The sequence below is a fragment of the Stegodyphus dumicola genome, chromosome 6, assembly GCF_044657685.1.
Source record: "Stegodyphus dumicola isolate Sdum_Otavi_A_Nest chromosome 6, ASM4465768v1".
NCBI lineage: Eukaryota > Metazoa > Arthropoda > Arachnida > Araneae > Eresidae > Stegodyphus > Stegodyphus dumicola.
The window spans coordinates 91,501,280-91,529,029 of record NC_140773.1 but is presented as its reverse complement, the minus strand read 5'-3'; the positions used below and the strand labels follow the sequence as shown (position 1 = coordinate 91,529,029).

The following is a 27,750-nucleotide window of genomic DNA, read 5'->3' as shown; positions in this document are numbered from 1 at the left end:
ACTTAATTTAAAGTACCAAACTGTGTGACTGAAATCTCACCCTTTCATTTGATGTACAGAAGACAACCAAGAGGTCTTTCCACCAGACTAGAATTCACATCTCAAAGATTTAGACACCATGCTAATTATATAAAGTGATCTCAAATTTACAGTGAACATAAGGAAATGCGTTTTTGAGCATTCAGACATAAAACATTCAGGATATATGCTGGAAGATCTCAGCCTAATCCTGAAAAGTTACAAGCTATCAAAATTATATGAAGCACTAAAACTAAGACTGCTCTAAAGGATGCATTAGGCCTGTTTAACTATTATCGTAATTATATAAAGAATTATTCAGAAATAGCTCACCTGCTGATAAATAGAAGATTCCGGAGATAATTCCATGGACTGATATTGAGGAAACAGTATTTCAAGATCTCAAACATTGATTGTGTGAAGCACCGAAACTTTACATCCTAGACCCAAAGAAACCGTACACTATCCAGTGTGACGCTATTCTTATGGAGTTGGTGCATGTTTATCACAAAGAGACAGCAAAGGCAATTTGCATCTCATCAGTTTTGCCAGTCAAAAACTTTCAATAGCTCAACAGAACTGGTCCATTATTGAATGCAAGGCTTATGCTGTTGTGTAGTCATTAAAAAAATTTTGAATGTTGGATGTTTGAATCAAATATCAGGTTGATTACAGACCAAAAACCATCATTATTTGTTCAAAAGTCTGCATTTCATTCTGCCAAATTACAGAGATGGACAATGGCACTTCAATGTTACAATATTCATACTTCGTATTGTCCTGGTGCACAATTAAAAAGTGTTGATAGTCTTTCAAGCCTATTTGGTGAATAAAATGTATGTGAATTAAGTATGAACCAATATACTTAAAACTTTGTATTAAATATTTTTCTTTTGCTCTGAAATTGTATGAGACTATTTTCTGACTGTTTTGAAAAACTTAGTTTTTTCCCTTTAAATTTTTTTTTATGATATTGTGTTTTTTGAATATTGTTGCATATATATGTTTTATTAACAGGAATCTGTATTGTCTATTCATCTGTTGTCAAATGAATGTTTATTGCACATATTTCAAAAGTATGTTATGCATTATATATATATCTCATATATTTTGATTTTGATTAGCTTTAAAAAAGTAGTAATAAGATATTAGACAAATAATATTTGGAGGAGTATTCATGTATCAAAGTACTTCTTTTGTTTATTTCAGTATGAGAAAATTTGAGTATTGTATATTAATTAATAAATACAGTACAAAGTCCGAAATCCGGATTCATCGGGACTTCAGCGATTCTGGATTTGGGATTTTTCCAGATATTAGATCATCAGTTTAAATCTAGTAAGATGGCACATAGAAATTATAAAATAAGAAATATGAAATTGTGATTTATGAAATAATGAAGCATTTATGATCTAAAGGGTATCAAAATTTACAAAAAAAAGCTTGATATATATTTGTTTATTTTATTAAACATTTCTTTCAATGTAAGTTGTTTAAGTTGCTTCGTTTTTTTGTGCTAATACTTTCTCTTTGATTCTAAAGACAGATATAATCTCTTGTTTAGTTACCGTAATTTCGCGCGTATAGTTCGCGGACTATCTGTGTTTAAAATGCGAATTTTTGAAGCTGCGGACTATCCACCAATGCGGATAATACGCTGGTTGTTCACGGTTAAAATCGTTGAAATTTAAAAAACACGCTGTCGTGAACTGCCGATGATCAAATATAAAAAAAGCGCGAGATTCCAAGAAAACATTCGTATGTATCGTATCGATACTAAACCACAGAGCATAGTGCAGAACGAATGAGTAGTAGCAAGTAGAGCTCCTAAAACCCAGGCTGGCGCATCAAGCGATGCCGGGATATGAGCCAAAGAAAGTCTTGTATGAGCACTCATTTAGCGCAACCAGAGTCTTGTATCCCAGTATCCTTCGCACTGCTTTAGCGCAACTGCCGGGAGGGGGAAAAGTAACTGATGCGTCAGCTCGGTTTTTAGGAGCCATAGTAGCAAGTACCTGGAGTTAAAAAAAAAAAAAAAAAAAAAAAAGCGTGATTCGTTTACTCGGTGGTTTGGCAACACCGAGTGAGTGGGTCGAAGGTCAAATTTCATTACCACTTATGACGAGTATAGCACGTTGCACAGTATTTTGTCTTTCATCTTCGATAACGTTGATGAAACATCGCCGGGAAAAAGATGGAAATAGAGAAGCGGGTCGTTATTGGTTTAATCCTAGTATTCGGTGCACACGGGATTTGGCTAGTTTTGGCGATTTTATGATGAGCAGTAAAAACGGGACATATACGATGAGTAGTTAACGGGTCATTTAAAAAAAATATATAGTTTAACATAGTATATACTACATATATAGTATATATACTATGTATATACACACATAGTATATAGTGCATAGTATATATATAGACGTTCTTTGGATCATTTTTGGTGTTGGCGATAATTTTCAAAGTCACCGTATACTAGGATTTTACCCCGTTATTTTGAAGTGGACGAGAAAGCGGTGAGAAATTGGCGCAAACAAAGGATGTGTTTAAAAAGCTTGGGAATATTGCCGTATTAAAAAAACGTAATTTCGGACGTATAGTCCACGGACTATCCAGTGGTGCGGACTATCTGACGATTTTTAAAATTTTTTTTTATATAAAATCTTGCGTGCGGACTATACGTGCGAAATTACGGTACATTGCTGAAGTCTTGTAACTGCTGTTTCGAGAATTCCAACTAACTTGTCAGTCTAAATGTTCTCGTTTTCAGTAACTTCTCTGTCACTTTCTTCACTATCGGTAGTGGTGTTTTCTGGATCAAGAACAATACTACAGATTAGCCATTCATTAATTGATTGATGATTGAGAAGCATTGTCATCACAATGAAAACCTTTTATATCATCTTCATTTATTACTGCTTCTCCACATTTCTTTACAAAATCAGTTAATTGGAAAATTTCACATTTGTTTCGTGATATCCAAAAAAAAACTTTAAAATTAGTGGCTATCATCATCAAATTTGGCTATCCTTTACTATACATATTTGGCTATGCTTGCATCATGACCTTGGCGACTAACGACAAATTGTTCCGTTAAATTTTATCTTGCTTCTATCACGAACTGAAATAATTAACCATGAATTGTATTAGTTTAGTTATTTATTATACTTATGACTATTTCTTGCACATGCTTAAGGCTTATCAGAGTTCTGAATAAAAAAAATTCTCACATATACCTAAGCCTTATTGAGGGCCAGCACTAGATATCTTACCACTTGATGCAGTCTCTCCAAGTCATAAATTCTGCGACTCGGTGCGGTCATATGAGTCCTGGTGCTGGCTTTACGTGAATAACAAATCAGTTATTCTGAATTCAAATAGCTCTAAATATAATCGATGAGTATCATAATCAAAATCTATATTTAGCATTTGGGAAAGAAATTTTTGGTAAATTTTTCCTCGTCAACATTTTAAGCACATTTAACTTAAATCTGTAATCATTGCCAAGTGTAATATCAGCATAAAAGATTACCATACTCCTTTATTATTCAATTACTAACATAAAAAACTGTTTAGGCATCACTACATGAATCATTACTAAAGTTGTCATGTTTTAATAAACATGCGGTGATGAAGGAAAGTATAATAAATAATGATTCGCCAGGTTGCCATCAGATCAACGACGTATCTATGCCGAATGTTTCAGTTTGTGATGTGTGCCAAGCAGATACGCAGCAATGGAGTCAAATTACTGATCGTACAAATTTATGCTAAAATGATTGTTTCTTCAATAACAAGGTATTTTATTTAGTGTGGACTTGAAATTAAGAATTGGAACTCTCCAGATATTTTATTATGTGCGGAGGAGGGAATTAAATGCTAATGCGTAAAGCCTATGAGAAAACGTTGTTGTTGGCGGTTTTGAGGTCCGGATTTCGGACTTTGTACTGTATTATACTTATGATGTATTACTATTTAAGTTTGTAAGCTCACTTGCTGGTTAATTTGTCAGATTGTGCTTAGGTTTGGAATAGAACAATCCTATCGGGGGTGTATCATGTATCTTTCAGCGGTCAGTGAAACAACTTTCTCCTCATTGCGGTGAAAACCCAGTAGGAGAGACAGACCTGCAGATGAAAGGTTGAGTTGTCTGGAGAATTTTGGTAAGGTGGTTGCATTTGAGTTTGGTTTTTAGCTGGTGAGATTGTTATAATTTTGGTAAGGTGTGAAGAACACTTGATTTTAAAGATGATTAAACCTGTCATTTCAATTATATTCTTTAAACTTATATAAATATTTCTGTACATAACGTAGTGTTTAGTCAAAACTAGAATATGTGTTAAAATTAAATTTATGTGAAATATAAATCATTGGCAACCTGATAAGCACAGCAATAATGTCTATCAGTTAGAAAAATCATTACATAATATCAGGATTTGTGAATGTACCATTTCTTAAGCATCCAGAAAATATAATCATTGTAAATTTTAATGTTAAATTTTCCATGCACGACTGATATTTGCTCAAAAGATGAGAATCTTTTGTTTATGTAGAAATTAAAACCTTATTTGTGCTTAAAAGTACAAAAATTAGCAGTTGAAAGATCATGGAATTTGTAAGTGCTTTACAGTAATATTTTACCTCTAAAAATGGATTATGGCCAATAAAGCTCTGTCTGTAATCATTGGAAGAATTCTTTTCTTTAGATGCATTCTTTTTCTCTTCTTCTTGATCTCTAAAAAAAAAAAAAAAAAAAAGTTTAAAAGGGAAAAAAATATCACATAGTAGTTAATAAAATGACACTTAAAATATTCAATTATTTTTCCTTTTATAACAGTGACAATTTCATTTTTATATTAAGTTAAATAAAATGTGTAAGCAACTGTGCAAAGAACTGGTCATATAAAAGATAATATAAAAATCATTGGAACCATTTGATTTAAAGAATAAAGGGATTTAATTCAAAAGATGATCTGAATCTCTTCTGAACATAATTTTAAATATATTTACTAAAGTTATATAATCCAGTCTGCTGGAGAATGAGAGAATTTATATTTTTGACCTTCCCTAATAATTTTACAATTCAAATCTTGGGAGTCAAGAACAGTCTGTGGTTATAAATTCTAACAGCAATAGTCTGATTCAAACAATTCAGTTATTGGATAATTAAGCAAAAATGGTGAGTAATTAAGTGTAAAATTAAAGAGCAATAAAGTGCCTAAAAATAAGTATATGCAATGCTGATTACGGTGAATGTTCCATTATAATGGTCAGTGTAGAAAGTGATTGATTGATGACAATCACCAGTGTGGCTATTCATTACAATGTCCTTTTTTATAAGATGGAGTCATTTTGATGAGCTGAAAGTGTATTACAATTTAAGTTTAACAACTCATATACTTAATTAAAATATTTTTGAAAGATATTCTGCTGAACTGTTGCAAATTCTCTAAATCATAACACTGAATAATAGCAATTTTGGGCATCACATAGTATGAACTTATATTTTAAATATGAATAAGGGAAAATAAATCTCTTATTTAAAGAAATTCAGGAGTAACTTAAATTAATGGTAAAGATGTCTGAGATTTCAGAACAGTGCCTGCTTTTTTGCCATAAATTCCTGAATTATTCAGGGGCTTCTAAACCCACGATCTTTGATTACTAGACTTTGTAACAATTGTCCTAATGATACATATACCTATATATATATATATATATATATATATTTATAAATTTAACAAATCTTCTTATATTCGACTGCCGCATAACAGACCCAGGATTGAATCCCCAAATTATTGTTCTCTTCAAGGGCATGCGAAACTCATGCACTAATGCACTTCTCATTGGCTCTGATGGATGCTGACATGAGCAAGCAACTACATACTAAGCAGCACCAAGCAAACATACCACTATGTGATTGCTATGCAGGTATGAAATTTGCAAGTTCATTTCTTTTAATATTATGCATTGATTTAGAATGTGGGAAAGAAGATCAAATAACTATAATGATAGCTGAAGGTTATAGATGCTGCTGGCATAATTGTGCAATCAAAGAAGAAACTTGGAGACATTGAATACTTTGTATATAACAAGAAACATAATTTCATTCCTTGATCAATAATTTCTTATGTCACAGTTTCTTCTTTTGACATCAGTATGAACGTGATAAGCACCCCACAAATTTATACAGATTTTTAGACATCAGATGACACTGTGAAGCAATGACACCTGCTAGCAGGACAAGGATTCATGGGAAAATTAAAAGCACATTTCAGCAGGGCCTACACATAACATCAAAATCCTTTCTCTAAGTTTTGAACAGCGATTGGCTTAGAGTAATGCAGGTTTTTTCAGCAACATTCTTTAGAAAAAGTTGTTAGTATTTTTAGAACAAAGCAGAGAAGCACCTAAATTAAAATGAATAATTTTGAGTTTCATATTTTTTTGTCTTAAATATATATAAGGTGTGAAAGTAACATTAAAGTATGTTAAAAAAAGCAAATAATAATATTGTATAATTTAGTTAATAAATTCTGGCAATGGTAAGTGTTCTTGTCATTAGAAGATTAGGCTTTGTGATGCTGTTGTTCTAAAGACCTAATTCAACTTATAGTTAGTAATTTCAATTGAAACTTTATATTTTTGTTTTACTATTAGTTTTTTTTTCTAGTTCTAGAAACACTTTTTCAGGTTATGGGTACAGCAAACTCTCATATTGCATCAAGTGTTTTGAACTGACAAGAATAAAACGAACTTCCTCAAGCCTAATTTGGTAAATGTTTCCTTTTCATCTTAAAGATCAAAAGTGGTTTAAAAATCAAAGGATGGAATTATCTAAGATCTAAGTAAATTCTTTAGCTGGTGAATGCAACTGGCTTGTATGGGAATATAGGATATAATTTTATTTTAAACCATCATCCTGGTGCTTTAGAAATTGTAGAAGGAACTTTAGTTAAATCAGAAAATCTTCCAGTACATGTTTCAGTTTCTCAAGAGAAATATAATGAAGCTGTTAAGAGCTTTCAAAAATGCAAATATAAGCGTTATGATGGTTTTAACTAATTCTGTGACAAAAGAAACTCTTCAGAAGATTATGAGATTTCAGACTGCTAGAGTAGTGTGGTTGGAATTACGTAAGTTATATGAAGCATCATTGGAAAATCAACTGTATAACATATGCATGCAGTTTTTTCTATTCAAGTGAAATGAGAGTGATAATATAGCAGTATTATGGAATGAGTTGAATTCAGGACTTGAAAAGAAAAATTAAAATAAGTTACCTGACATGCTACTCAATTACAAGATATTATATATTTTACCCAAACAATACCATTCTTTTAAATCAAGTTGGTTAATACTGGGTGAAGAAAACAAACAGTTGTTGAATTAATAGCACAGCTTTCCTCTCATGAAAGAGAACTGAGAAATCATGAGAAAGGCAAGTGAACAAGTGGTATTAGTAATGCCAAAATCTGAAAAACAAAAGCAGTATACAAAAGGAAAATTCAGAAGAAAATCGTGAAAAGAATACATTTTCAATTATTGCAAGCAGAAAGGAGACTGGGTAAAAGAGTGAGTAAGTGAGTGCCACCAAGGAAGACCACTGACCTGGCCTTAGCCTCACAGTGTGATATCTTCCTGGCAGAAACCATCTACTCTCTGCTCCACCCTGCTCCGGGAACGCAGCCGAATAGAGGGCTAAGAGCCTCATAAAGTCTACATGTAAGCTTGGATGTTGTTGTACGGAAAAAGAGTATCCTGTTAGAAACTACTTAAAATTAAGCAAAGAAGCAATCAAAAGACTGTTAAGAATCGCTGTTAGAATAGACAGAAACTTGTGTTAGATAAAGATAGGAGAACTCTGCCTGAAAAATTAACTGCCGTGGATTTCTGGACTTGCTAAATGTCTACATGCGGGTGCTAATCCTGACACAACTGTCATATATTTATGGGGCTTTTGTAAAGTCGTTGGTCCTGTGCAGCTAAGATTGATCTAATATCATTTTGGATTGATAGTGGAGCTACAAAACATGTCATGAACTGTACCACATATTTTATTGATTTTGTGAAGTTTCATAGTTCCTGTAGCTGAAGGCTGCTGGAAAAGAAACCTTAGGTGCTCTTGAGAAAGGCACAATGTGCGTCAACACAACTATCAGCAATAAAATCCAAAGAATCTACCTAAAAGATGTTTGGTATGTTCCTGAGATAAGAAGAAATTTATTTTCTTTATTTGCTGCTCAAGACAGAAATCAGAATGGTAAATTTATTGTAACAGCTACAGAAGGCTGGTTTAAGTTAATGGTCAAGTAAAAAAAGTACTGTTTGGAACTCGCAGAGTTTACAACACCTTATATAAGGCAGCTATTGAACTAATTATGCAAGAGAAAATTATAAAAGTGCATACTGCCGAAGTAGACAATTCTTTGGTGCAGCTATATCATCAAAGATAGAGGCATCAAGATAAACATCATATCAAGAACATGCCTGTGAAAGAATTAGGCATTAAAGTGCCATTTAAAAGAAAATTGTGTGAACCACATATTTTTGGCAAAGCACACTGTTTATCATTTGGCATTAGAAAGAAAGCCAGCAAGCCCAGTGAATTAATTTTAGTTAATGTTTGTGGAAATTTTGATGACTATTTCCAGAAGAAAAGATACTTAGATGTGTTTAAAGCCAGCTATACAAAGTTTTGATATGGTTATTTTATCAAAGAAAAGTCTGAAGTTGTAGATGTGTTAAAGCATATACTTGCACATGCAAAAACTTTGGGACATTCAGTCAGAAAATTTTTGTGACAACGGAGATGAATTGGACAATGACAAAATGCATGCAATTTTGCATTCTGAAAGAATAACTCAAAGACTAACAGCACCTTATACTTCCGAGCAAAATGGCTCAAGTGAACAAAATATGCGTACACTATTGACATGGCAAGAACATTTAAGTACTGAAATTCTGAAGCTTATTTTCCTGCAGCAATGTGGGCTGAACTAGTCAACACTGCCATATACGTACTAAACAGAACTGGCAAATCATCAAAAGAAGGCTTGAGTCATTATGAGCTACGGATTAAAAAGAAACCTTGATTAAAACATCTACACGTAATAGAATCTGTTTGTTATGCTCATATTCGAGAGCAAAGAAGAAAGAAAATGGATAGCTACAAAAGCTATAAATGTTTTCATTTAATTGGATATGTTGGAGACGAAGATACCACCTATGGATCAAAGAAGACAAAAGTGTTATCTGTTCACACGATGTTATATTCAATGAGGAGCTCACAGAATGTGCAGTTGCCTATTCAAAATCAAGAAAGACTAATTTCTGGCTCTGAGCATCAACAAGATTCAGAAAAAGATAAGCAAGAAAAGTTTTTTAGTGAAAAAGATTCAGAAAAAGAACACAGTGAAGAAATAGCTGGAAAAAGATTAGAAGAAGATTTTGAAGAAAAAGAATGTGAAAATATTAATTTGCAAAATAATACACAGTCAAGATACCTAAGAAATAGAGCTGAACGGAGAAAGCGAAAGCATTTTGAAGATTACATAATGGTAGGTGAAATTTTTTTTGCTGATTCCAAACAGCCTGGTTCTTATGAAGAAGTAACTGTAAATAAAGTGTACATTCGAATGAAGATTCATCACTGATGAAAATGAAACATGGACTTTAGAAAAATTAACAAAGGATGCTAAAGCTACAGCATGCAAGTGTGTTTATAACATCAAAAAGAACCCTGATGGATCTACTGATAAATTCAAAGCTAGACTCGTTGCCAAAGGATTTAGTCAGAGCTGTGGAATTGATTATGATTAAATGTTTAGTCCAGTTACAAAGTTAGGAACTGGACTAAACTTTGTTCAACTCGTTCAATTCTTAGTACTGCAGCAAATGAGCATATGCATTTTTCTCAGTTTGATGTCTATTATCAGCATTCTTATATGAAATACAGTCAAAAGTCGTTAACTCGGACACCCATAATCCGGAATGATCTATAATCCGGACCTCAAAGCTACAAACTTTCTGCGCATGCGTCGCATTGACGCAGACCTTTACGGCTGCGAATATGCGTGTGTGCATGCGCAAAATACGTTTAAGCATGCGCGTATAATGTATAACGGACAGTATAAGCTAAGCTAAAATTATCTAATTCGGTTAATGTTGCAGATTGTGTTGTTCCTTAATCTTCGGATTGGATCCGGCTTATTATTTTTTGCAGACAGTTAGAGCATTTTTATAACAGCAAGCTTGAACTTTCGATTATGTCAAATAGAATTTCCGATATATATTTACTAATATGTAAAGAAAGGATCTACAAAGTGAAAGTATGTTTTGAAGTCCATTACACAAAAGTGGAATTGCTGCAAAAAATGACCTAACCATTCCAAAATCTGTTTATCAATTTCACGCTGCTCTGCGTGGGGGGGGGGGGGGCGCCGCAGCGCGCAATGAAATGGAAGTTGATCTGTCAGCACTATCCTTATCTTCAGGGCAGATGTTTTTATTTTATTTGGCTTATAATTCTTACTAAATGTAGTATTTTATCTCGATGTATTCCGTCTTTGATATGATTTAAATCAAATTCCTCGTCATTATAATTTGCTTCTGATAGTGATGAAAGTGACACAGATGCTATCGAAAATGAAAAAATTTCGATTGACAAATTAGTCGGTATTCTCGACACAGCAATTATAGGACTTGAACAGCGGAACTTTGTAACTGAACAAGAAATTATGTCTGTTTATAGAATTAAAGAGAAAGTATTATCACATAAAACGAAACAACTTACATTGAAAGAAATGTTTAATAAAGTAAACAAATAAATATTATGCTTTTTTTTTTGTAAATTTCGATATCCTTTAGATCATAATTGTTCTTTATTTCATAAATTATGGTTTCATATTTTTAATTTTATAATTTCTGCATGCCATCTTACCAAATTTAAACTGATGATCTATAATCCGGAAAAATCTTTAATCCAGAATCGCCGAAGTCCCGACGAGTCTGGATTAACGACTTTTGACTGTACTTAAAAAATCCATATATATGCAGTAACCAGAAGGACATAGTGATGGTTCTGACAAAGTCTGTAAGCTGAAACATAGTTTATATGTTTATAGTGTTGGAATAAATATTTTGGATACTTTGTGTCACAACTTGGCTTCAAGATGAGTGAAGCAGATCCATGCTTATATATAAGAAACAAAAATGGCAAGAAGCTAATCGTATGCTTATATATAGACAATAGTTTGGTAGCATCAACAGATCTACAAGAATCTGAAAAATGAAAAATTTTTGATAACTGAAGTCAAGATTACAAGTAATAACTAAACCAGGAGTATACTTCCTTGGACTTGAAATTAATCATCTTGAAGATGGAAGTATTAGAATTTGTCAGCAACCTTATGCATAAAAAATTGTTCAAAGATTTGGGATGGAAGATTGCAAACCAGTGTCAATTTCCTATCCTGAAGGAAAGTTTAACAGAAAAGAAAAAGTGAAGATAAGCCAAACACAGAAATTTTCCCCATAGAGAAGCAGCAGGAGCTTTAATGTATCTTATGTTAGGTACAAGACTAAATTTGGCTTACTGTATCGAGATTCTTTCATGTCATCTTGAAAGTCCATCTAAAGATAATTAGATCAAAGTGAAATGTGTATTTACACAAATAGCAGCACTTTTTCATGAGAGAGAAAGTTCAAGAAAAACAAATTATTGTGTAGCAGATACAAGTACAGCAGAAATGACATTAACAACGCATTTCACCAATGATCTACTTGGAGCCTTACGAAATGATGGAATATGTTAAATTGTTATATACATATGTATAAGATGACCCAGATCATATAAAATCATTAAATAATTTAAAGCTTTAAGGATCTATAAGTGTTGAACCTCACATAATTTATGTGTGAAAATTTATATAATTTTTTTTTTTAAACTTAAGGACCTTGTTAAGTGAGAGCTTAATTTTTGTATCTTGACTGCTTCTGTTTCCTCTTCTGTTCACACTTGTTTTTATTATAAATTTTAATTTTACTGACTTCATTCACGGATGGCTTATGGATTAAGGTGAATTAAAAGTGTTGATTCTCTTTGACAAGTTTCTGCATTATTATTAAGACCCTTACACAGTCTTTTGACTTCAGTTTACTTTCTTTGAAACTAATCAACAATTACAAACAGTAAAACTGTAAACCAGACAAAAATGAAATCCAAATGAAAAATTGCTTTAAACATGTACAACAGTTAAAATATACAGCAATAACACAAGACTCAATTATTTTGTTTATAAATAACTGCATTAGTTGCAAATACAAAATCCTTATTAGTTTATTCAAACATTTTTCTTCTGTTAAAAAAGAATTTTCATACTTTCAAAAGACAGAAATATTTAATTGCAGCTCTTGCAGGGGGATAATTATAGATTTTGAACAATATAATACTCCCATTAACATGAATTATGGTCACACTTGGCATGTACTATACTACAGCATATGGCAATGCTGAATAATAAATAGAAATTTCGAACCATAACAGTTAGCTGGTTAGAATATACTATTTAAACTTAATCAATTCTCTTACATGCGAGACAATTAAATGCAAATATACTGGAATATATAACAAAAGGAATTTATTATTATTATTTTAGAGTAACACAGAAACATACTTTTCAAATAAATAAAGCATTTATTATTTTGAGCAGATAATAAAAGTACATATACTTTACAGGTTCTTTATATGAATCAAACATTTTACTTGGGGATCTCTGCACTTTATTACATTGGTTACAATTTTGTTAAATACCTGAAAAATTGTGTTTATAAATTTGTAGATGTTTACTTACCTAGCCCATTCAAGAGGATGAGATTTAATAGAATGGTATAAAGCTTTTAAAACATCTCTTGGAAAATTCTCACCATCATTTAGTTCAGCCAAATTTTCAATGAATTCACCACATACCATTTTACGCCTCAAATTCTAAAAATAAAGAGAATAAGAATGAATAAATGTTTTCTTCATGGAAACATTTCACTTTCTCAAAATAAATAAATAAATAAATAAATAAAATAAAATAAAATAAAATAAAAAATAAAATTCAAAATCAATATTCAAAGAAAATAACTGGTATTTCTTTATTGCATTAGCCACTGCAGTTAGTTATCAAAATTGGCAAATTTTTAGTTATCAAATTTGATCATGCAACTTTTAAGCATCAGCAAGAGCTTATTACAGAGGCAATTTTTAAAAGATGTAGAGAATATTTTTATTGTCATTTTATTTATTTGTCCTTGTAAAAAAAAAAAAAAAAAAAAAAAAAAAAAGAAGTTAAATAATTACCCAATTCTGAATTGGTACTTACAACCCTTACAACCATACATAAAAAAAATTCTCAAAAACATCTGATAAGGAATATTAAATACATTACCTTTGAATTTGGAGAAAGAATTTTAAATTTAATTATTGACACTGTATTTTTAATTATTAATATTAATATAATTCAGGTAATAAGTATTTTACAATTCTCATTAGAGAAATACAATTACATATAATTAGTATTAATAAGTTACTTTAGTTTCTATTATAGCATAAAAATGTTTTTAAAACTGTTTCAGTTGATGACGTTGAGTAACTTATTCAAAATGTTGACATGGATCTCATGCAAGCAAACATTAATCCTAAGTAAAGATTTAACTTGATTTTAAATAAATAACCCTACATAAACATTAGACCGCTCGATGGCGAAGTGGCTAGCGCGCCGTGCAGCTGCATCACAGGTCCGTGGTTTGAACCCCGGGCTGGGTAAGGTTGACTCAGATTTTCATCCCTTAAGTGGGTCGATAAAATGAGTATCAAGCTTGCTTGAGGACGAAACACCACTTGTCCAAAACATATGCTGATGCACTCCAGGGCCCAGGGTCAAGAAAGCAGATTTCGGGGCACTGCAGGCCACTGGGGCTGTTATGCCACTTAGTTTAGCTTTTAGCTTAGAGACAAAAAGAAAATGTTGCTTGAAAATGTTTTCCTTAATCCTTGAATTAAATTTATTATAAATATGAAATAAAGATTTGCTTTAGCCTATGTCTATAAATCGATAAACTGGATAGATTAAAATATAGCATTGCTTTAGTGTTAAATTCCAAATTTACATTAAATATAATCTCTAACTAATGATTTTTAAGAGAGTATAATTATTCTACTGTTATTAGAATAATACATTGCCTCTTTAAAATTTAATATTTTTATCTGTTGGCTAGATGAATATATAAAGATTTATGGTTATTAACTATGTTAAGCATACACATGAAACAAACTGGAAAATTACTAGTCTATGAAAGAAAATTAACTATACTACTAATAGAATTTTCCTCAATTTATTACAAGTAATATATTAAAATTATTAATATGTAAAATACTTTACCAGTTTTTTAGAATATGGTGAACTACTTCAAAACTATTAAACTATGAGAATTTAGACACACGACAGTGCATCAGACCAGTTCAGAACAGACGGAAAAGAAAACAGCGAGACACCGGCCATGCGTATCTTACACGAACCATTTCAAGCTACTTTCGATCTCCGCATTACTAAAAAACTATCAGACCTACAAACATGCAATTTTGAATGTCTAATAGAGCTCCCTTTAACACTTAGAATTCCAAATTTCATTAATTTACCTCTTATAGTTATGGAATTACAGTCAAAAGTTGTTAATCTGGACTCGTCGGTACTTCGGTGATTCCGGATTATCGATTTTTCCGGATTATAGATCATCAGTTTAAATCTGGTAAGATGGCATGCAGAAATTACAAAATTAAAAATATAAAACCTTAATTTATGAAATAAAGAACAATTATGATCTAAAGGGTATCAAAATTTACAAAAAGAAAAAGCATAATATTTATTTGTTTACTTTATTAAACATTTCTTTCAATGTAAGTTGTTTCATTTTATGTGCTAATACTTTCTCTTTAATTCTATAAACAGACATAATTTCTTGTTTAGTTACAAAGTTCCGCTGTTCAAGTCCTATAATTGCTGTGTTGAGAATACCGACTAATTTGTGAATCGAAATGTTTTCATTTTCAATAACCTCTGGGTCACTTTCTTCACTATCGGAAGCCAATTATAATGACGAGGAACTTGATTTAAATCATATCAAAGACGGAGTACATCGAGATGAAATACTACACTTAGTAAGGAATTATAAGCCAAATAAAATAAAAACATCTGCCCTGAAGATAAGGATAGTGCTGACAGATCAACTTCCAATCCGTGGTGTGAAATTGATAAACAGATTTCGGATTTCAAAACATACTTTCGGTTTGTAGATACAAATTACATATTAGTAAATATATATCGGAAATTCTATTTGACATAATCGAAAGTTCAAGCTTACTGTTATGAAATTGCTCTAACAGTCTGCAAAAAATAATAAGCCGGATCCAATTCGAAGATTAAGGAACAACGCAATCTGCAACATTAACTGAATTAGATAATTTTAGCTTACCTCCGTTACACATTACACGCGCATGCGCACAAACATATTCGCAGCCGTAAAGGTCTTACGCGCACTCGTAAACGCCTGTGCGCATGCGTGAACGCAACGCATGCGCAGAAAGTTTGTAACTTTGAGGTCCGGATTATAGATCATTCCGGATTATGGGTGTCCGAATTAACGACTTTTGACTGTATTATGGTCTGAAATGTGTCATTTTATCACTCACTGACTGACTCATCAAAAACCTAGACCACTTCTAAACCACTTAGATACTTGAAATTTGGCATCAAGGCTTTACAAAGGAAAAAACCTAAAACTTAAAAACTCCATTATTATCGAGGTTAAACCAATTAATAATCATAACGAGCATTTGACAACGTCACCAATAGATGGCGTTGCACCGATCGTCGGTTTCCGTGCCACTCAGATGCTTATCAATTTCCGAAAATGAAGAATAAAAACCTGTTTATAATAAATGACATGATAGCCCCTATGCAAGGACTTTGTATCACTCTTCTCTTTTCGTTTTATGATTTTTCCTGCTGCAGGACCTAACTGATTTTCCTTCAAAGCTATGTTCCTTCGGGATATCTCTTATGCTACTGGAAAGTACTGCCGCAGTGCAGTAAAAACCCAGTATATGACAACTAAGTATTCGATTTCGACTGTTAGCTTTCGAGCATGAAGGTGCGCTTTCCCCTCGCTCTTGTTATATATGTAACTGTAACTGCATCTATTATTATCTTTAATCATAACTGTAATATAGAATAGTAGATGAGCAATGTAGAATAAACGATGTTTGTGTACATCTTGTAATCATCACTGAGCACATACCCAACATACATAAAATACAACACATGACGCAGCCCACCGTAGATTAAAAAAAAAAAAAAAAAAAAAAAAAAAAATTCTTTTTTGAAGAACCATGCAGTGTAAAGATATTCTAAACAAAAACATGATGGAAAGCTGTTTACAGTGAAATCGAGCTGGTAAGTGCGTTGTTTACTTTTATTGGAACTGGCTAAAAATACGTATATATACACTATTTAAAGTCCTAAATTAAATATGGATGGATTAAAGCCTCCAAGTAATCTGAGTTTCGAAGGAAATTTAAGCGAAAATTGGAAGAAATGGAAACAAAAATTCCAAATTTATATGTTAGCGTCTGGTGGTATTACTAAATCACCTGAAATGAAAGTAGCTATTTTATTGCATATTATTGGTGAAGAAGCACTTGATAAATTTAATACTTTTAATTTAAGTGAAGAAGATAAGAAGGATGTTGACAAAGTAATTGAAGCTTTCGAAAATTTTTCATACCGAAAGCAAATGAAAGTGTTGATAGACATATATTTTTCTGTCGAACACAACATGTAGGTGAATCGTTTGATGATTTCTTAACCGATTTAAAGAAATTAAGTAGCAACTGTGGATTTGCAGAATTAAAAGATAGTTTAATAAGAGATAGAATAGTAAGTGGAATTCTAAATAAAAATCTCAAAGATAGATTATTAAGGGAAAATCAGTTAACATTGGAGAAATGTATTAAAATGTGTAAAGCTTCTGAATAAACAGAATTTCAGCTGAAATCTTTAACTGAAGAAAATAAAATAGAAGCTATCAAACGTAATAAATTTCGACCTTGAGAAGAAAAAAGTCAGCCTTGTAAGAAAGACTATCATGTTCATGTAAAACAAAAGCAACAAAGTACTAAATCTTCTTCAAACTATCAAGGAAATAAGTACAATAAACCAAAACCATGTAGAAAATGTGGAACTTTTCATAAGTTATACAATTGTCCTGCTTATAATAAGATTTGCTTGTACTGTAAAAAAGAAAAATCACTTTTTTAAAATGTGCACTTATAAAAATGTTAATGTTGTACAGAATAATTTAGAGCATGAGTTATATAATAATGGTAATGAATATATTTTTGGGTCAGTAGAAGATACAAATCCATTTTCTAAAAATAAAACCGAATGGTTTGAAAAACTAAAAGTAAACATATCTAAATATTTATTTGTTAAGTTGGATACTGGAGCTCAGTGTAATGTGCTACCATTGCCTATATTTAAACAATTAAATTTAAGAGATAAATGTTTGACTAAATCAAAAGTCACTTTAAATAATTACAATGGTACTACAATTGATGTAGTCAGAAAATGTAAATTATTATGTGAAACATCGAAAGGAGACAACGATGAAGTAGAATTTCAAGTTGTAGCATGTGATAAAACTGTTCCAGCTATTTTAGGTTTACCTACATTGCAAAAATTAAACCTAATACAAAGGATTTGTACAGTAAATCCTGATTCCAATCAAAAGTTACCAGAATCTTTAAAAGGATATCAAGATTTGTTTAAAGGAACTGGGAATTTAACTGGATATACATATCATATTAAATTAAAACCAGGAGCTGTTGGTAAAATAGAACCCTGTAGGAAAATTCCACTTAGCTTATTAAATCCATTAAAAAAGGAATTAGCAAGAATGGAAAAAGCTGGTATTATAAGGAAAGTTAACCAACCAACAGAATTCGTGAATTCATTAGTGGTAATAAGGAAAAAGGATGGTAATTTAAAAGTGTGTTTAGATCCTCAGCACCTTAACCAAAATATACTGAGAGAACATTATCACATACCAACCTTTGAAAAAATTTCATCTCAAATGACAAATGCAAAGGTCTTTAGTATTTTAGATGCAAACAAAGCATTTTGGCAAATTAAACTGTCAGATTGAAGTTGTGAATTTACTACATTTAACACTCCATTTGGTAGATATTGTTTTTTTGAGGTTGCCATATGGACTGAGTTCATCACCAGAAGTTTTCCACAGAAGTTTTTCTGAAATTCTTAGTGATTTAGAAGGAGTTCAAATATACATAGATGACTTATTAGTTTGGGGTAAAGATAAAAAAGAACATGATTAAGGATTAAAGAAGTTGTTGGACAGAGCCAGAGAAAAGAATGTTAAATTTAATTTAAATAAATGTAAATTTGGGCTGAATGAAGTGAAATATATGAGACATATATTTTCTAAAGATGGTTTAAAACCAGATGAAGACAAAATTAAGGCTATTCTAGATATAAAACCACCAAAAAATGTAAAAGAATTAGAAACTTTCCTAGGAATGATTACATATGTTTCTAGATTTATACCTAATGTATCAGAATTGACATCATGTTTAAGAGATTTGTTGAAAAAACAAATTATCTGGACCTGGAATGCAACACATGAAAAAGCATTTAGAAGACTAAAAGATGTCTTAGTAAATAAACCAGTTTTACAGTATTATGGTATAAAAGTGCCAGTAGCTTTATCTGTAGATGCATCTCAAGAAGGACTAGGAGCAGTCTTACTGCAGAATAATTTACCAGTGGCATATGCATCTAAGGTATTAACAGATACACAGAAGAATTATGCTCAAATTGAAAAGGAAACTTTAGCTATTGTATTTGCGTGTGAGAAATTTCACCAGTATATATTTGGAAAAAATATTACTGTGGAAAGTGACCATAAACCACTGGAATCAATTTTCAAAAAGCCATTAAATAAATGCCCTGTAAGACTACAAAGAATGCGTATAAGATTACAGCCATATCAGTTTGAGATAAAATATAAACCAGGAAAAGAACTTTTTACAGCGGATGCATTATCAAGATCATTCACTGATGAAGGATCTGATTTCTTTAAAGGAGATATAGAAGCTCATGTTGAATTGGTTGTAGAATGTATACCAATGTCTAATGGTAAAATGGAAGTTTTTCAACTGGAAACAGAAAAAGATGAAGAACTACAAGTTTAAAAAAAATTAATTAAAACTGGATGGCCAGATGAAAAATGTATGGTTCCAGAATTGGCAAAACCATATTTTAACTTCAGAGAAGAACTATCAGAAACAAATGGATTAAAATTTAAAAATTCCTGTGTTGTAGTACCAAGAAGTTTACGAAAAGATATGTTAAGCAGAATTCGTTATGGTTATTTAGGAGTAGTAAAATGCAAGATCAAAGCAATAGAAATATTATATTGGCCAGGAATGTCGAAAGAAATTGAAGATTTGGTACTGAATTGTCAAACATGTTTAAGTTTACAAAAAGCTAATACTAAAGAACCAATGATATCTAAAGAAATACCTAATGGTCCATGGGAAGTATTGGGAACAGATCTCTTTTACTTTCAAGGAAAGGATTATCTAATGGTTATAGATTATTTTAGCAAATATGTTGAAATTGGACATTTGGAAGATTTGTCAAGTGTAGCAGTGATAAAGCAATTGAAATCAATTTTTGCAAGACATGGTATTCCGAAAATAGTATATTCGGATAATGGTCCACAATATAATTGTAGAAAATTTAAAGATTTTGCAAGAAGATGGGATTTTGAAACCAGAACTTCAAGTCCAAATTACCTACAGTCTAATGGAATGATTGAAAGACATATTCATACTGTCAAGCGAATGTTAGAAAAAGCTGTAGTTGACAACAAGGATCCATATTTAGTATTACTGGAATATCGTAACTCTCCTATTTCAGATGAAGTCACCTTCAGAATTGATGTTTGGAAGAAAAGTAAATGGATTGATGCCTATAATAGAGAATTTCGTCCAAGCTAAACGATATGAAGACCATAAACAACATTTACTGAAGAGACAAACCTTACAAAAAAGTTATTATGATAGGAATGCAAGACCGTTAAAACCACTGAAAACAGGAGATCATGTTTACATAAAAGAGAAAGGGAGAAAACTAAATGAAAGAGCGAAAATTATAGAAGAAGCAGAAAGACCACGTTCATATAGGATTATAAGAACAGATGGAAGAATTGTAGAAAGGAACAGAAGAGACCTTCTTAAAGGAACTAATCTGAAAGAGTTTGCAATACAAAACAACTATGAGAATGAAGTTATAGATGAACCCGAGATACATGAAAATAGTAGGAGCACTACAAATTTAATGTGCCTGTAAACCTAACAGAAGTGTTGTGTCACCAAATAGTGAAAGAGGTATAGTATCATCAAATTTTTCAAATGGACATAACTACGTTACTCGATCTGGTAGGACTGTTAAGAAACCTTATTATTTAAAAGAATATGTTTATAATTTTACTACTATTATTATTTTTTATAAAAAAGGGAGATGTTATATATGTAACTGTAACTGTATCTATTATTATCTTTAATCATAACTGTAATATAGAATAGTAGATGAGCAATGTAGAATAAACGATGTTTGTGTACATCTTGTAATCATCACTGAGCACATACCCAACATATATAAAATACAACACAGCTCTTACTTCAGATTAATACTGTGTTAATTTTCTGCATTTGTTGGCGCTAATAGAAGGTTGGTCCCGTTGAACCTTGCGTTCTGGGTACTGTAAAACGGCCTTGTGCCCTGTGTGCGATGCGCTTTTAAAATGTATCTGCTATTCTTCTGTGTGACTGCACTTTCTTCACTCTGATTTTTTTCCCCGCAAAACGACTGACTGGCTTACGAACTATGGCATTCTTAAAACAACTCGCAATCGATTACCAGGAACTCAGGAATCATAAGGAAAATGGCACCCTGGATTCAGATGATACCTTCCTATATGAGCTGACCGAGAAGTTTGTTAAGCTTCTAGTGAGGGATTTGCCTAACTTCAGTGTTATGTTCCCTGAATTAGCTCTTAATCCTACCACTGCTGCTGTTTCAACAGTTCCAGATGAGAACCCCAAGGAAATGGATTTCGAAGGTTTCCAACCAGTTAGCAACAAGCGACGATGTGACGAAGCAACAAGTGAGCTGCCTTTCCGATTACGGAATGTAACAACAGATTTGCTGCCTTTCCTGTGGATGCTGATCCCTCCACGGAAAATGCTGAGGAAAACCCCATTAAATCAAATAAAGAAGGAATCGCGGCTGAAGCCTCCAAAAAGAAGAAATCCACTGCAATTGCTAAGGATGTATTCTCGTTTGGGCCTCAGAAATCTCAGGCCCCATCAAAAGTAGCGGCCAGTAGCCACACTAATGTGGCGCCATCTAGTGAGATCCCCGAGAAGCCGGCTGCAAGTTACGTCTCAGACGGAAAGCATGGTGCGGCCTATCGATACTGCAGATAAGGTCACGTGGCCGGCTGGGCTAATAGGTGATGCTCATGGTTATGAAGCTGGCACCAATGAGAATAGTTCACTAACAGTAGGCCACGCCTCCGCACAAAGTATACCCAATGTAGACATAGAACCAGTTGAGGAGGACTTAGGTAAATTTACATATTCTAAGAAACTAAGTACCAAAGCTCCGCCTATCATTATTCAAGATGGCAAGTATTCATGGTCCAAATACAGGGAAATGATAAGGGAATCAGGTATTACGCTCAAATCTGGTAATATGAAAGCGCAGGATCACTACGAATTAAAAATAGATGACATACAAACGCACAAAAATTTGACGGCGTTACTAAACTCCAAGGGAGTAAAATATCATTCATTTATTCTGCCTGAGAATAAGAAAGTTAAGGTTGTAGTACGCAGCCTACCAATCGATACTCCACTCACGGAGATCGCGGAAGAGTTAGTTGACAGAGGCTTTCCGGTAGAAAAAAGCTACACAATTTGTCAGACGCAGAAATGGTGAAAAATACAATCTGCCTTTATTCTTAGTAATCCTCAGCAGAAACGAAAAGGCAAGAGGAATTCACAACATAGCGAAGTTATGTGGTCTCAATGTTAAGGTTTAAGCTTACAAAGGTAGGATAGGGCCAATGCAGTGCTTTCGGTGTCAGGCATTTCATCATGCTCAGGCAGGATGTATGCATGAAATGTACTGGCGATCATTTATTGAGAGATTGCCCCAAACCACGTGAGGAGAAACCCAAGTGCATTAATTGCTAATTTCGGAGGAAAGCTACCATGACGATGAATGAAGAAAATTTCCCGCGCCTCTCCGAAGTTACGGAAGGAAGAGCACCACCAGACAGTGATACCCTCTACAGGATGTCTTGAAAGGGAGACCCACCCAGAGAACACGGAAAAATGAGGAAGATAAAATTCCCATGTTTATTGAAAAAATCATGCAGTCGCTCAAGAGCATTAGACAAGCGAAAACCACTGCGGAAAAACTGTCCATATGTTTTACAGCTGCAGTGTATCTTCTGAAGATTGCTGAAGATGAGTTCTAAAGAATTGGATTCCAGTGTCGACTCGAAACTTAGGTTTCGATTATCTTTCTACATCCCATCTCGGGAATTCTCAAGCAGCATCGCCGAGGTCAGCTCCTGGGAGGGTGACCTCTCACGTGACTGGCTCCGGCGAATCAGGTGTTTAGCACGCTCAGTACCATGCCTTTCGATGATTCGAAGAAGTTTTTCGTACCGGCACGGCGTCTTTCTACCTGCCTCGGCGGACTTCGCAGCTTTTTCTCCTTGATTAAGTACTATTATCTTGTATAATTATACTTTTTCTTTTTTCACAGTTATTTCCTGGCGTCATTCGAAACAACTTAGATGTTCTACATGGGGTAGGGCCTTCGGCCCAGGTACCCTGGTGTACCATGACACCGCTCCACTGGGATGCATTAATTGCTAGTTAGAGCATACGAACAACTACAGTACAGGGGTTGCCCGAACTTTCCTAAAACAGATTCGGAAAACCCACCCACTAAAACGTTTAACGACAGGGTTATCACAAACAAAACTTTTGCGGCTGTTGCTAGCGGTCATCGTTTCAACAGTAAGATACTGAATGAAGCAAGGACAATTTTCGAAGGCCTTAAAAATCTTGTCGAAGCCATTGAAGCATCGGGAATACTACAATTAAATTTAACTTCTAGTACTGACACTAGCAGTTCCAACGCGCAAACTAAGTCCCTACCAAATCATGGATAGTAACATCAACAGTAGCAGGACAATTAAAATGCTAGTTTGGAATGCTAACAATCTTAAGGATAAGAAGGATGAACTCGAAGATTTCATTTACGATAATGACATAGAGATATGCCTTATTTCTGAGAAACATGCCAAACCGGCAGATAGGCTCAATATTCGTATTTTCAGGTCTTACCGAGGTGACAGATTTCATCACAGAGGTGGAGGCGTGGCCATATATGTGCACTGTAAATATTCTTCATGTCTCATCTCCACGGATAGAAGCAAAGGTTACGAAATTGTGGTCACTTCCATACAACTACCCAAATTTGGGGACACTTTGTTCACCGCCATTTACAACCCGCCGACAAACAAGCTTTCAGAAGAGCTTTTCAAGTGCATTATCCCAGACTCCACGAACATTATAGTAGGAGGAGACTTAAATAGCAAACACATGAACTGGAGATGCCGCGGTACCAACCATAACGGCAAAGTTCTTAAGGAGTTCATAAGTAATCATCCTGTGGGAATGCACCCAATGTGCCTACGTTCAGGCCACATATTACAGGGCACATTCCAGATATCTTAACATTATATTGTCGAACACTAAAATTAATATGATTCTGGAAGTACATGATGATCTTAGCTCAGACCACTGCCGGTAGTAGCGACAATGGGGGTTGCAAGTATAAGCTACCCCACTACTAAAACCTACACAGATTGGACGATGTTTCATAACGTTGTTAAGAAGCGGCTCCCTAAAGCGGCCAAAATCACTCAGAAGACAGATAAGCTTACAATGTTCCCTAAATTTATTAAGGCATTCAAGACTGAAAGAAACCGGTTACGTAGAAGCTACAACACTACCGGGGACCCGAACACGAAAGCCGAGCTTAATAGAATAAGTGAAAGGCTCAGGAAGGAAATACAGGATTTCAGGCTAGAAAACTGGAATGACAAAATCGCTGAGCTTGAGAAGGATTGTGATGCTTTCTGGCGCTTCACTAAAATGCTTAAGCGCAAGCACCAATGCGACAGGCCTGTAATAGCAAATGATTTTCGCAAATCACTTAAAGGAGCAATTTAGTCCTAACATATCACCATGCAATAATTCGTTTGCACAGCAAGTTGAAAATGAAGTAAATGAATGGCTGAAGATGCCTACTGCACTTAATGCTAGCGGGCTCACTACTCCTAAGGAGGTTACGAAGATAGTCTCTACACTTAATCTAAAGAAGGCCCCCAGGCATTGACGGGATCACGAATCTCATGATCAGGAACTTGCCTAAAAGTGGCATTACAAGACTCACAGGCATCTTTAACGCTTGTATCACGTGTTGCTACTTCCCAGAAAGCTGGAAATATGCGAAAATAGTTTTGCTTCCCAAAGCCGCTAAAGACATCACTAAAGCAGAAAATTACAGGCCAATTAGTCTTTTATCCAATCTTGCCAAGATATTTGAAAGGATTATCTTACAAAAATTTCAGCACTACTTGCAATTCCTGCCTGATGAACAGTACGGCTTTAGGAGCGACCTGTCTACTGCGAAACAACTAATTAGACTTGAGTTCATAGGATCCGCATTCCATCATAAAAGCTGCACAGTACTGCTCATGCTAGACGTGGCCAAAACATTTGACCGCGTCTGGCATGAGGACTTAATCTACAAATTAATCAAGTTTAATCTTCCCAGAGAGCTTATTCTACTGACACATTCTTACATTAGAAGCAGATTCTTCACTGTGAGCTGCAGAGAGAATCATTCTGGCTATAAGATGATCTCAGCAGGGTCCCACAGGGGTCCTGTTTGGGGCCAATTCTTTATTTATTCTATGCGGCGGATTTTCCAAGGGACAAATTAAATAGGAACATGCTACTCGCCTGCTATGCGGATGATGCGGCGGTAGCAGTTAAATCAATAAATCCTAACAGAGAAATTAACGTATTGCAAGATAATGTACTTGATATTGAAGAATAGTGCTCCAACTGAAGAATTTCTATTAATGCTGATAAGTCTCAACTGCTTATCGTACGCAGGAAGAAATTAAAAGTTGCTATCCAGCCACTGTACCTATTCGGCCAGCGGGTACCCACAGTTGACAAGGCCAAATATCTAGGCGTTTATCTCAATCAAAGGCTCACGTGGAATACCCATATCAACTATGTGGCTAACAAAACTAAAGGTGTTGCGCAGCAACTGAATCTTCTACTTGGTAGGTGTTCTAGATTGGACCTACGCAGGAAGCGACAAATTTATCTTTCCATTTTGCGACCTATCATGTGTTACGCCTCGCCAGTTTGGGGTAAGGCGAAGAGCAATGACCTGCACAAATTGCAAGTTGTACAAAATAAAATCTTGCGCACCATTACAGACGCACATTTCTATATTAGGAACAAACTACTGCATGATGACTTGAAGGCAGAATACATTGATGAGTACCTCCATAGATTAAACAGTAAATTTTATGATAAGGGTTTAAAGTGCACGGCGGGCAATTTTAATGCTTCTTTAAACTACATATGTGTCCCAGAAGATATCACACTAAGGCCATTTACTGCTCACAGAATGCAGGACCACAATTTCGTCACTTAAGCACACACTTTGCTGCATTTCTCATTGTAAATATCATTCATTTACACTTTATTTGTTCATTTTTCTGCAACTTGATATTGCCACATTTGCACATGTATATTTTAATTACGAATATTTCTCATCACCTCTTTGATAACTGGTAGTTATGTAACGATTATCTTAGCTTGACTAATTAGCTACAACATTACCTGGGACCCGAACACGAAAGCCGAGCTTAATAGAATAAGTGAAAGGCTCAGGAAGGAAATACAGGATTTCAGGCAAGAAAACTGGAATGACAAAATCGCTGAGCTTGAGATGGATTGTGATGCTTTATGGCGCTTCACTAAAATGCTTAGTAAGGAAAGGGGGCTCGTTGGCCGCGAAGCTCCAACGAGCCCCCTTTCCTACCTTGATCCGTTTCCTGGCTGGGATTTAGTTGATAGTTTACACTGTGATGTTCCCTAGGGGTTAAAAGAACAGAGCTTATAAAAACCGCAAGGATACATAAGCATAAGCAATTCCCATTTAAGCATTTAAGCATTGACATGACAGCAGAGAGGTAGAGTGCAGGATCGACCCTTTGTTCATTTTGGTAGTGGGTTCTGACCTAACTACAGCGATATTGCGAAAAGATTATAAACAACTTTCAGTAACTTAAACATAAACTTTAATTTAGCTTTTCAAAATTAATGATATCATAACAACATAAATGTGAAAAAGAGACCAAGTTCGAGAGAAACGACGGTCGATGTAGTCGGTGTTACCTACAAAAGAGTTGAGATCTAATGAATGACAAGTTCCATAGCAGTTTCCTTTAATCATTGCTACATTAATGTACAACGTTCTTCAATTCATTAAAAAACAATTTATTACTTTTATTGATATCGGATTTCTAACTTGGCAAGTTAATTTCTAATTGGAGAAGTCAAAATTTTTTTAACGTCATTTATTGGCATTTAAAACTTGCCAAGTTAGAAATCCAATAAAGAGAAAGTAATAAATTGTTTTTTAAATGAACTGAAGAACGTTGTACATTCCTACAGCTATGATTAAAGGATTTTGCCACCCGTTTAGATCTCAACTGTTTTGTCAGTGACATCGACTGCACCGAACGTTGTTTCTCCCGAACTTGGCCCTTTATCTCATTATGCAGTTATTATGATAAACTCATGCTTGATATACAAATAATGTTGCAGTATTATCATTAGTTCAAGAAAAAATTACCAATTTCAAATAAATTAATATGTTGTTCAGAAAAGAAGGACGGTTAATTCATTTTTTAAACATTTACAGAAAAATTTCCTGGTTTCAAAGTAACATAAAAAATGATTAAGATAAAAAAATAATCAAAGAGCAAGAACAGAAATTACGAGAGCTAAAAAAGTAATAAACGTAGTTATTTTGACAATTCATTTTGAATTTTTTAGAAATAAAGTCACAGGGTAAAAAGTAATGATGAATGATTCACTTAGTTCGAGAACAAGTTTTTCTAATACTTGCGCAATCGCTGCAAAGTAAGATAATAATAATTTATTTACTAATGAAATATTGATTATATTATCTCCTAATATAAATTTAGTAGAAGTATCAAAAAAGAGGGAACCCATATGTAGGAAGTTTAATTCTGAAAATTGTGTTTAGAAGTAACTTCAATTATGAAAATTAATTATGAAAATTATTTAGTCAATTATGAAAAAAATATTTTACGGGGACTTGAATTTAAATCATGAAGAACAAAATTTCAAACTTTGAAAAAGAAATTAAAAACAAGTAATTATCGCTATTGATCGGAAATTAG

At 33.6% G+C, this 27,750-nt stretch overlaps 1 protein-coding gene across 1 annotated transcript in view; it reads right to left on the bottom strand.

Annotated features, from left to right (window-relative positions):
- Positions 1 to 27,750, bottom strand: part of LOC118202627 (uncharacterized) — a 393,249-nt gene that overhangs the window by 33,408 nt on the left and 332,091 nt on the right. The window contains exons 8-9 of the mRNA XM_085818671.1: positions 12,873 to 13,006; positions 4,660 to 4,753 (exon numbers count right to left, since the gene is read on the bottom strand). Of these exons, the coding sequence (XP_085674797.1) occupies positions 4,660 to 4,753; positions 12,873 to 13,006 (228 nt within the window). The remainder of the gene's footprint in view (positions 1 to 4,659; positions 4,754 to 12,872; positions 13,007 to 27,750) is intronic.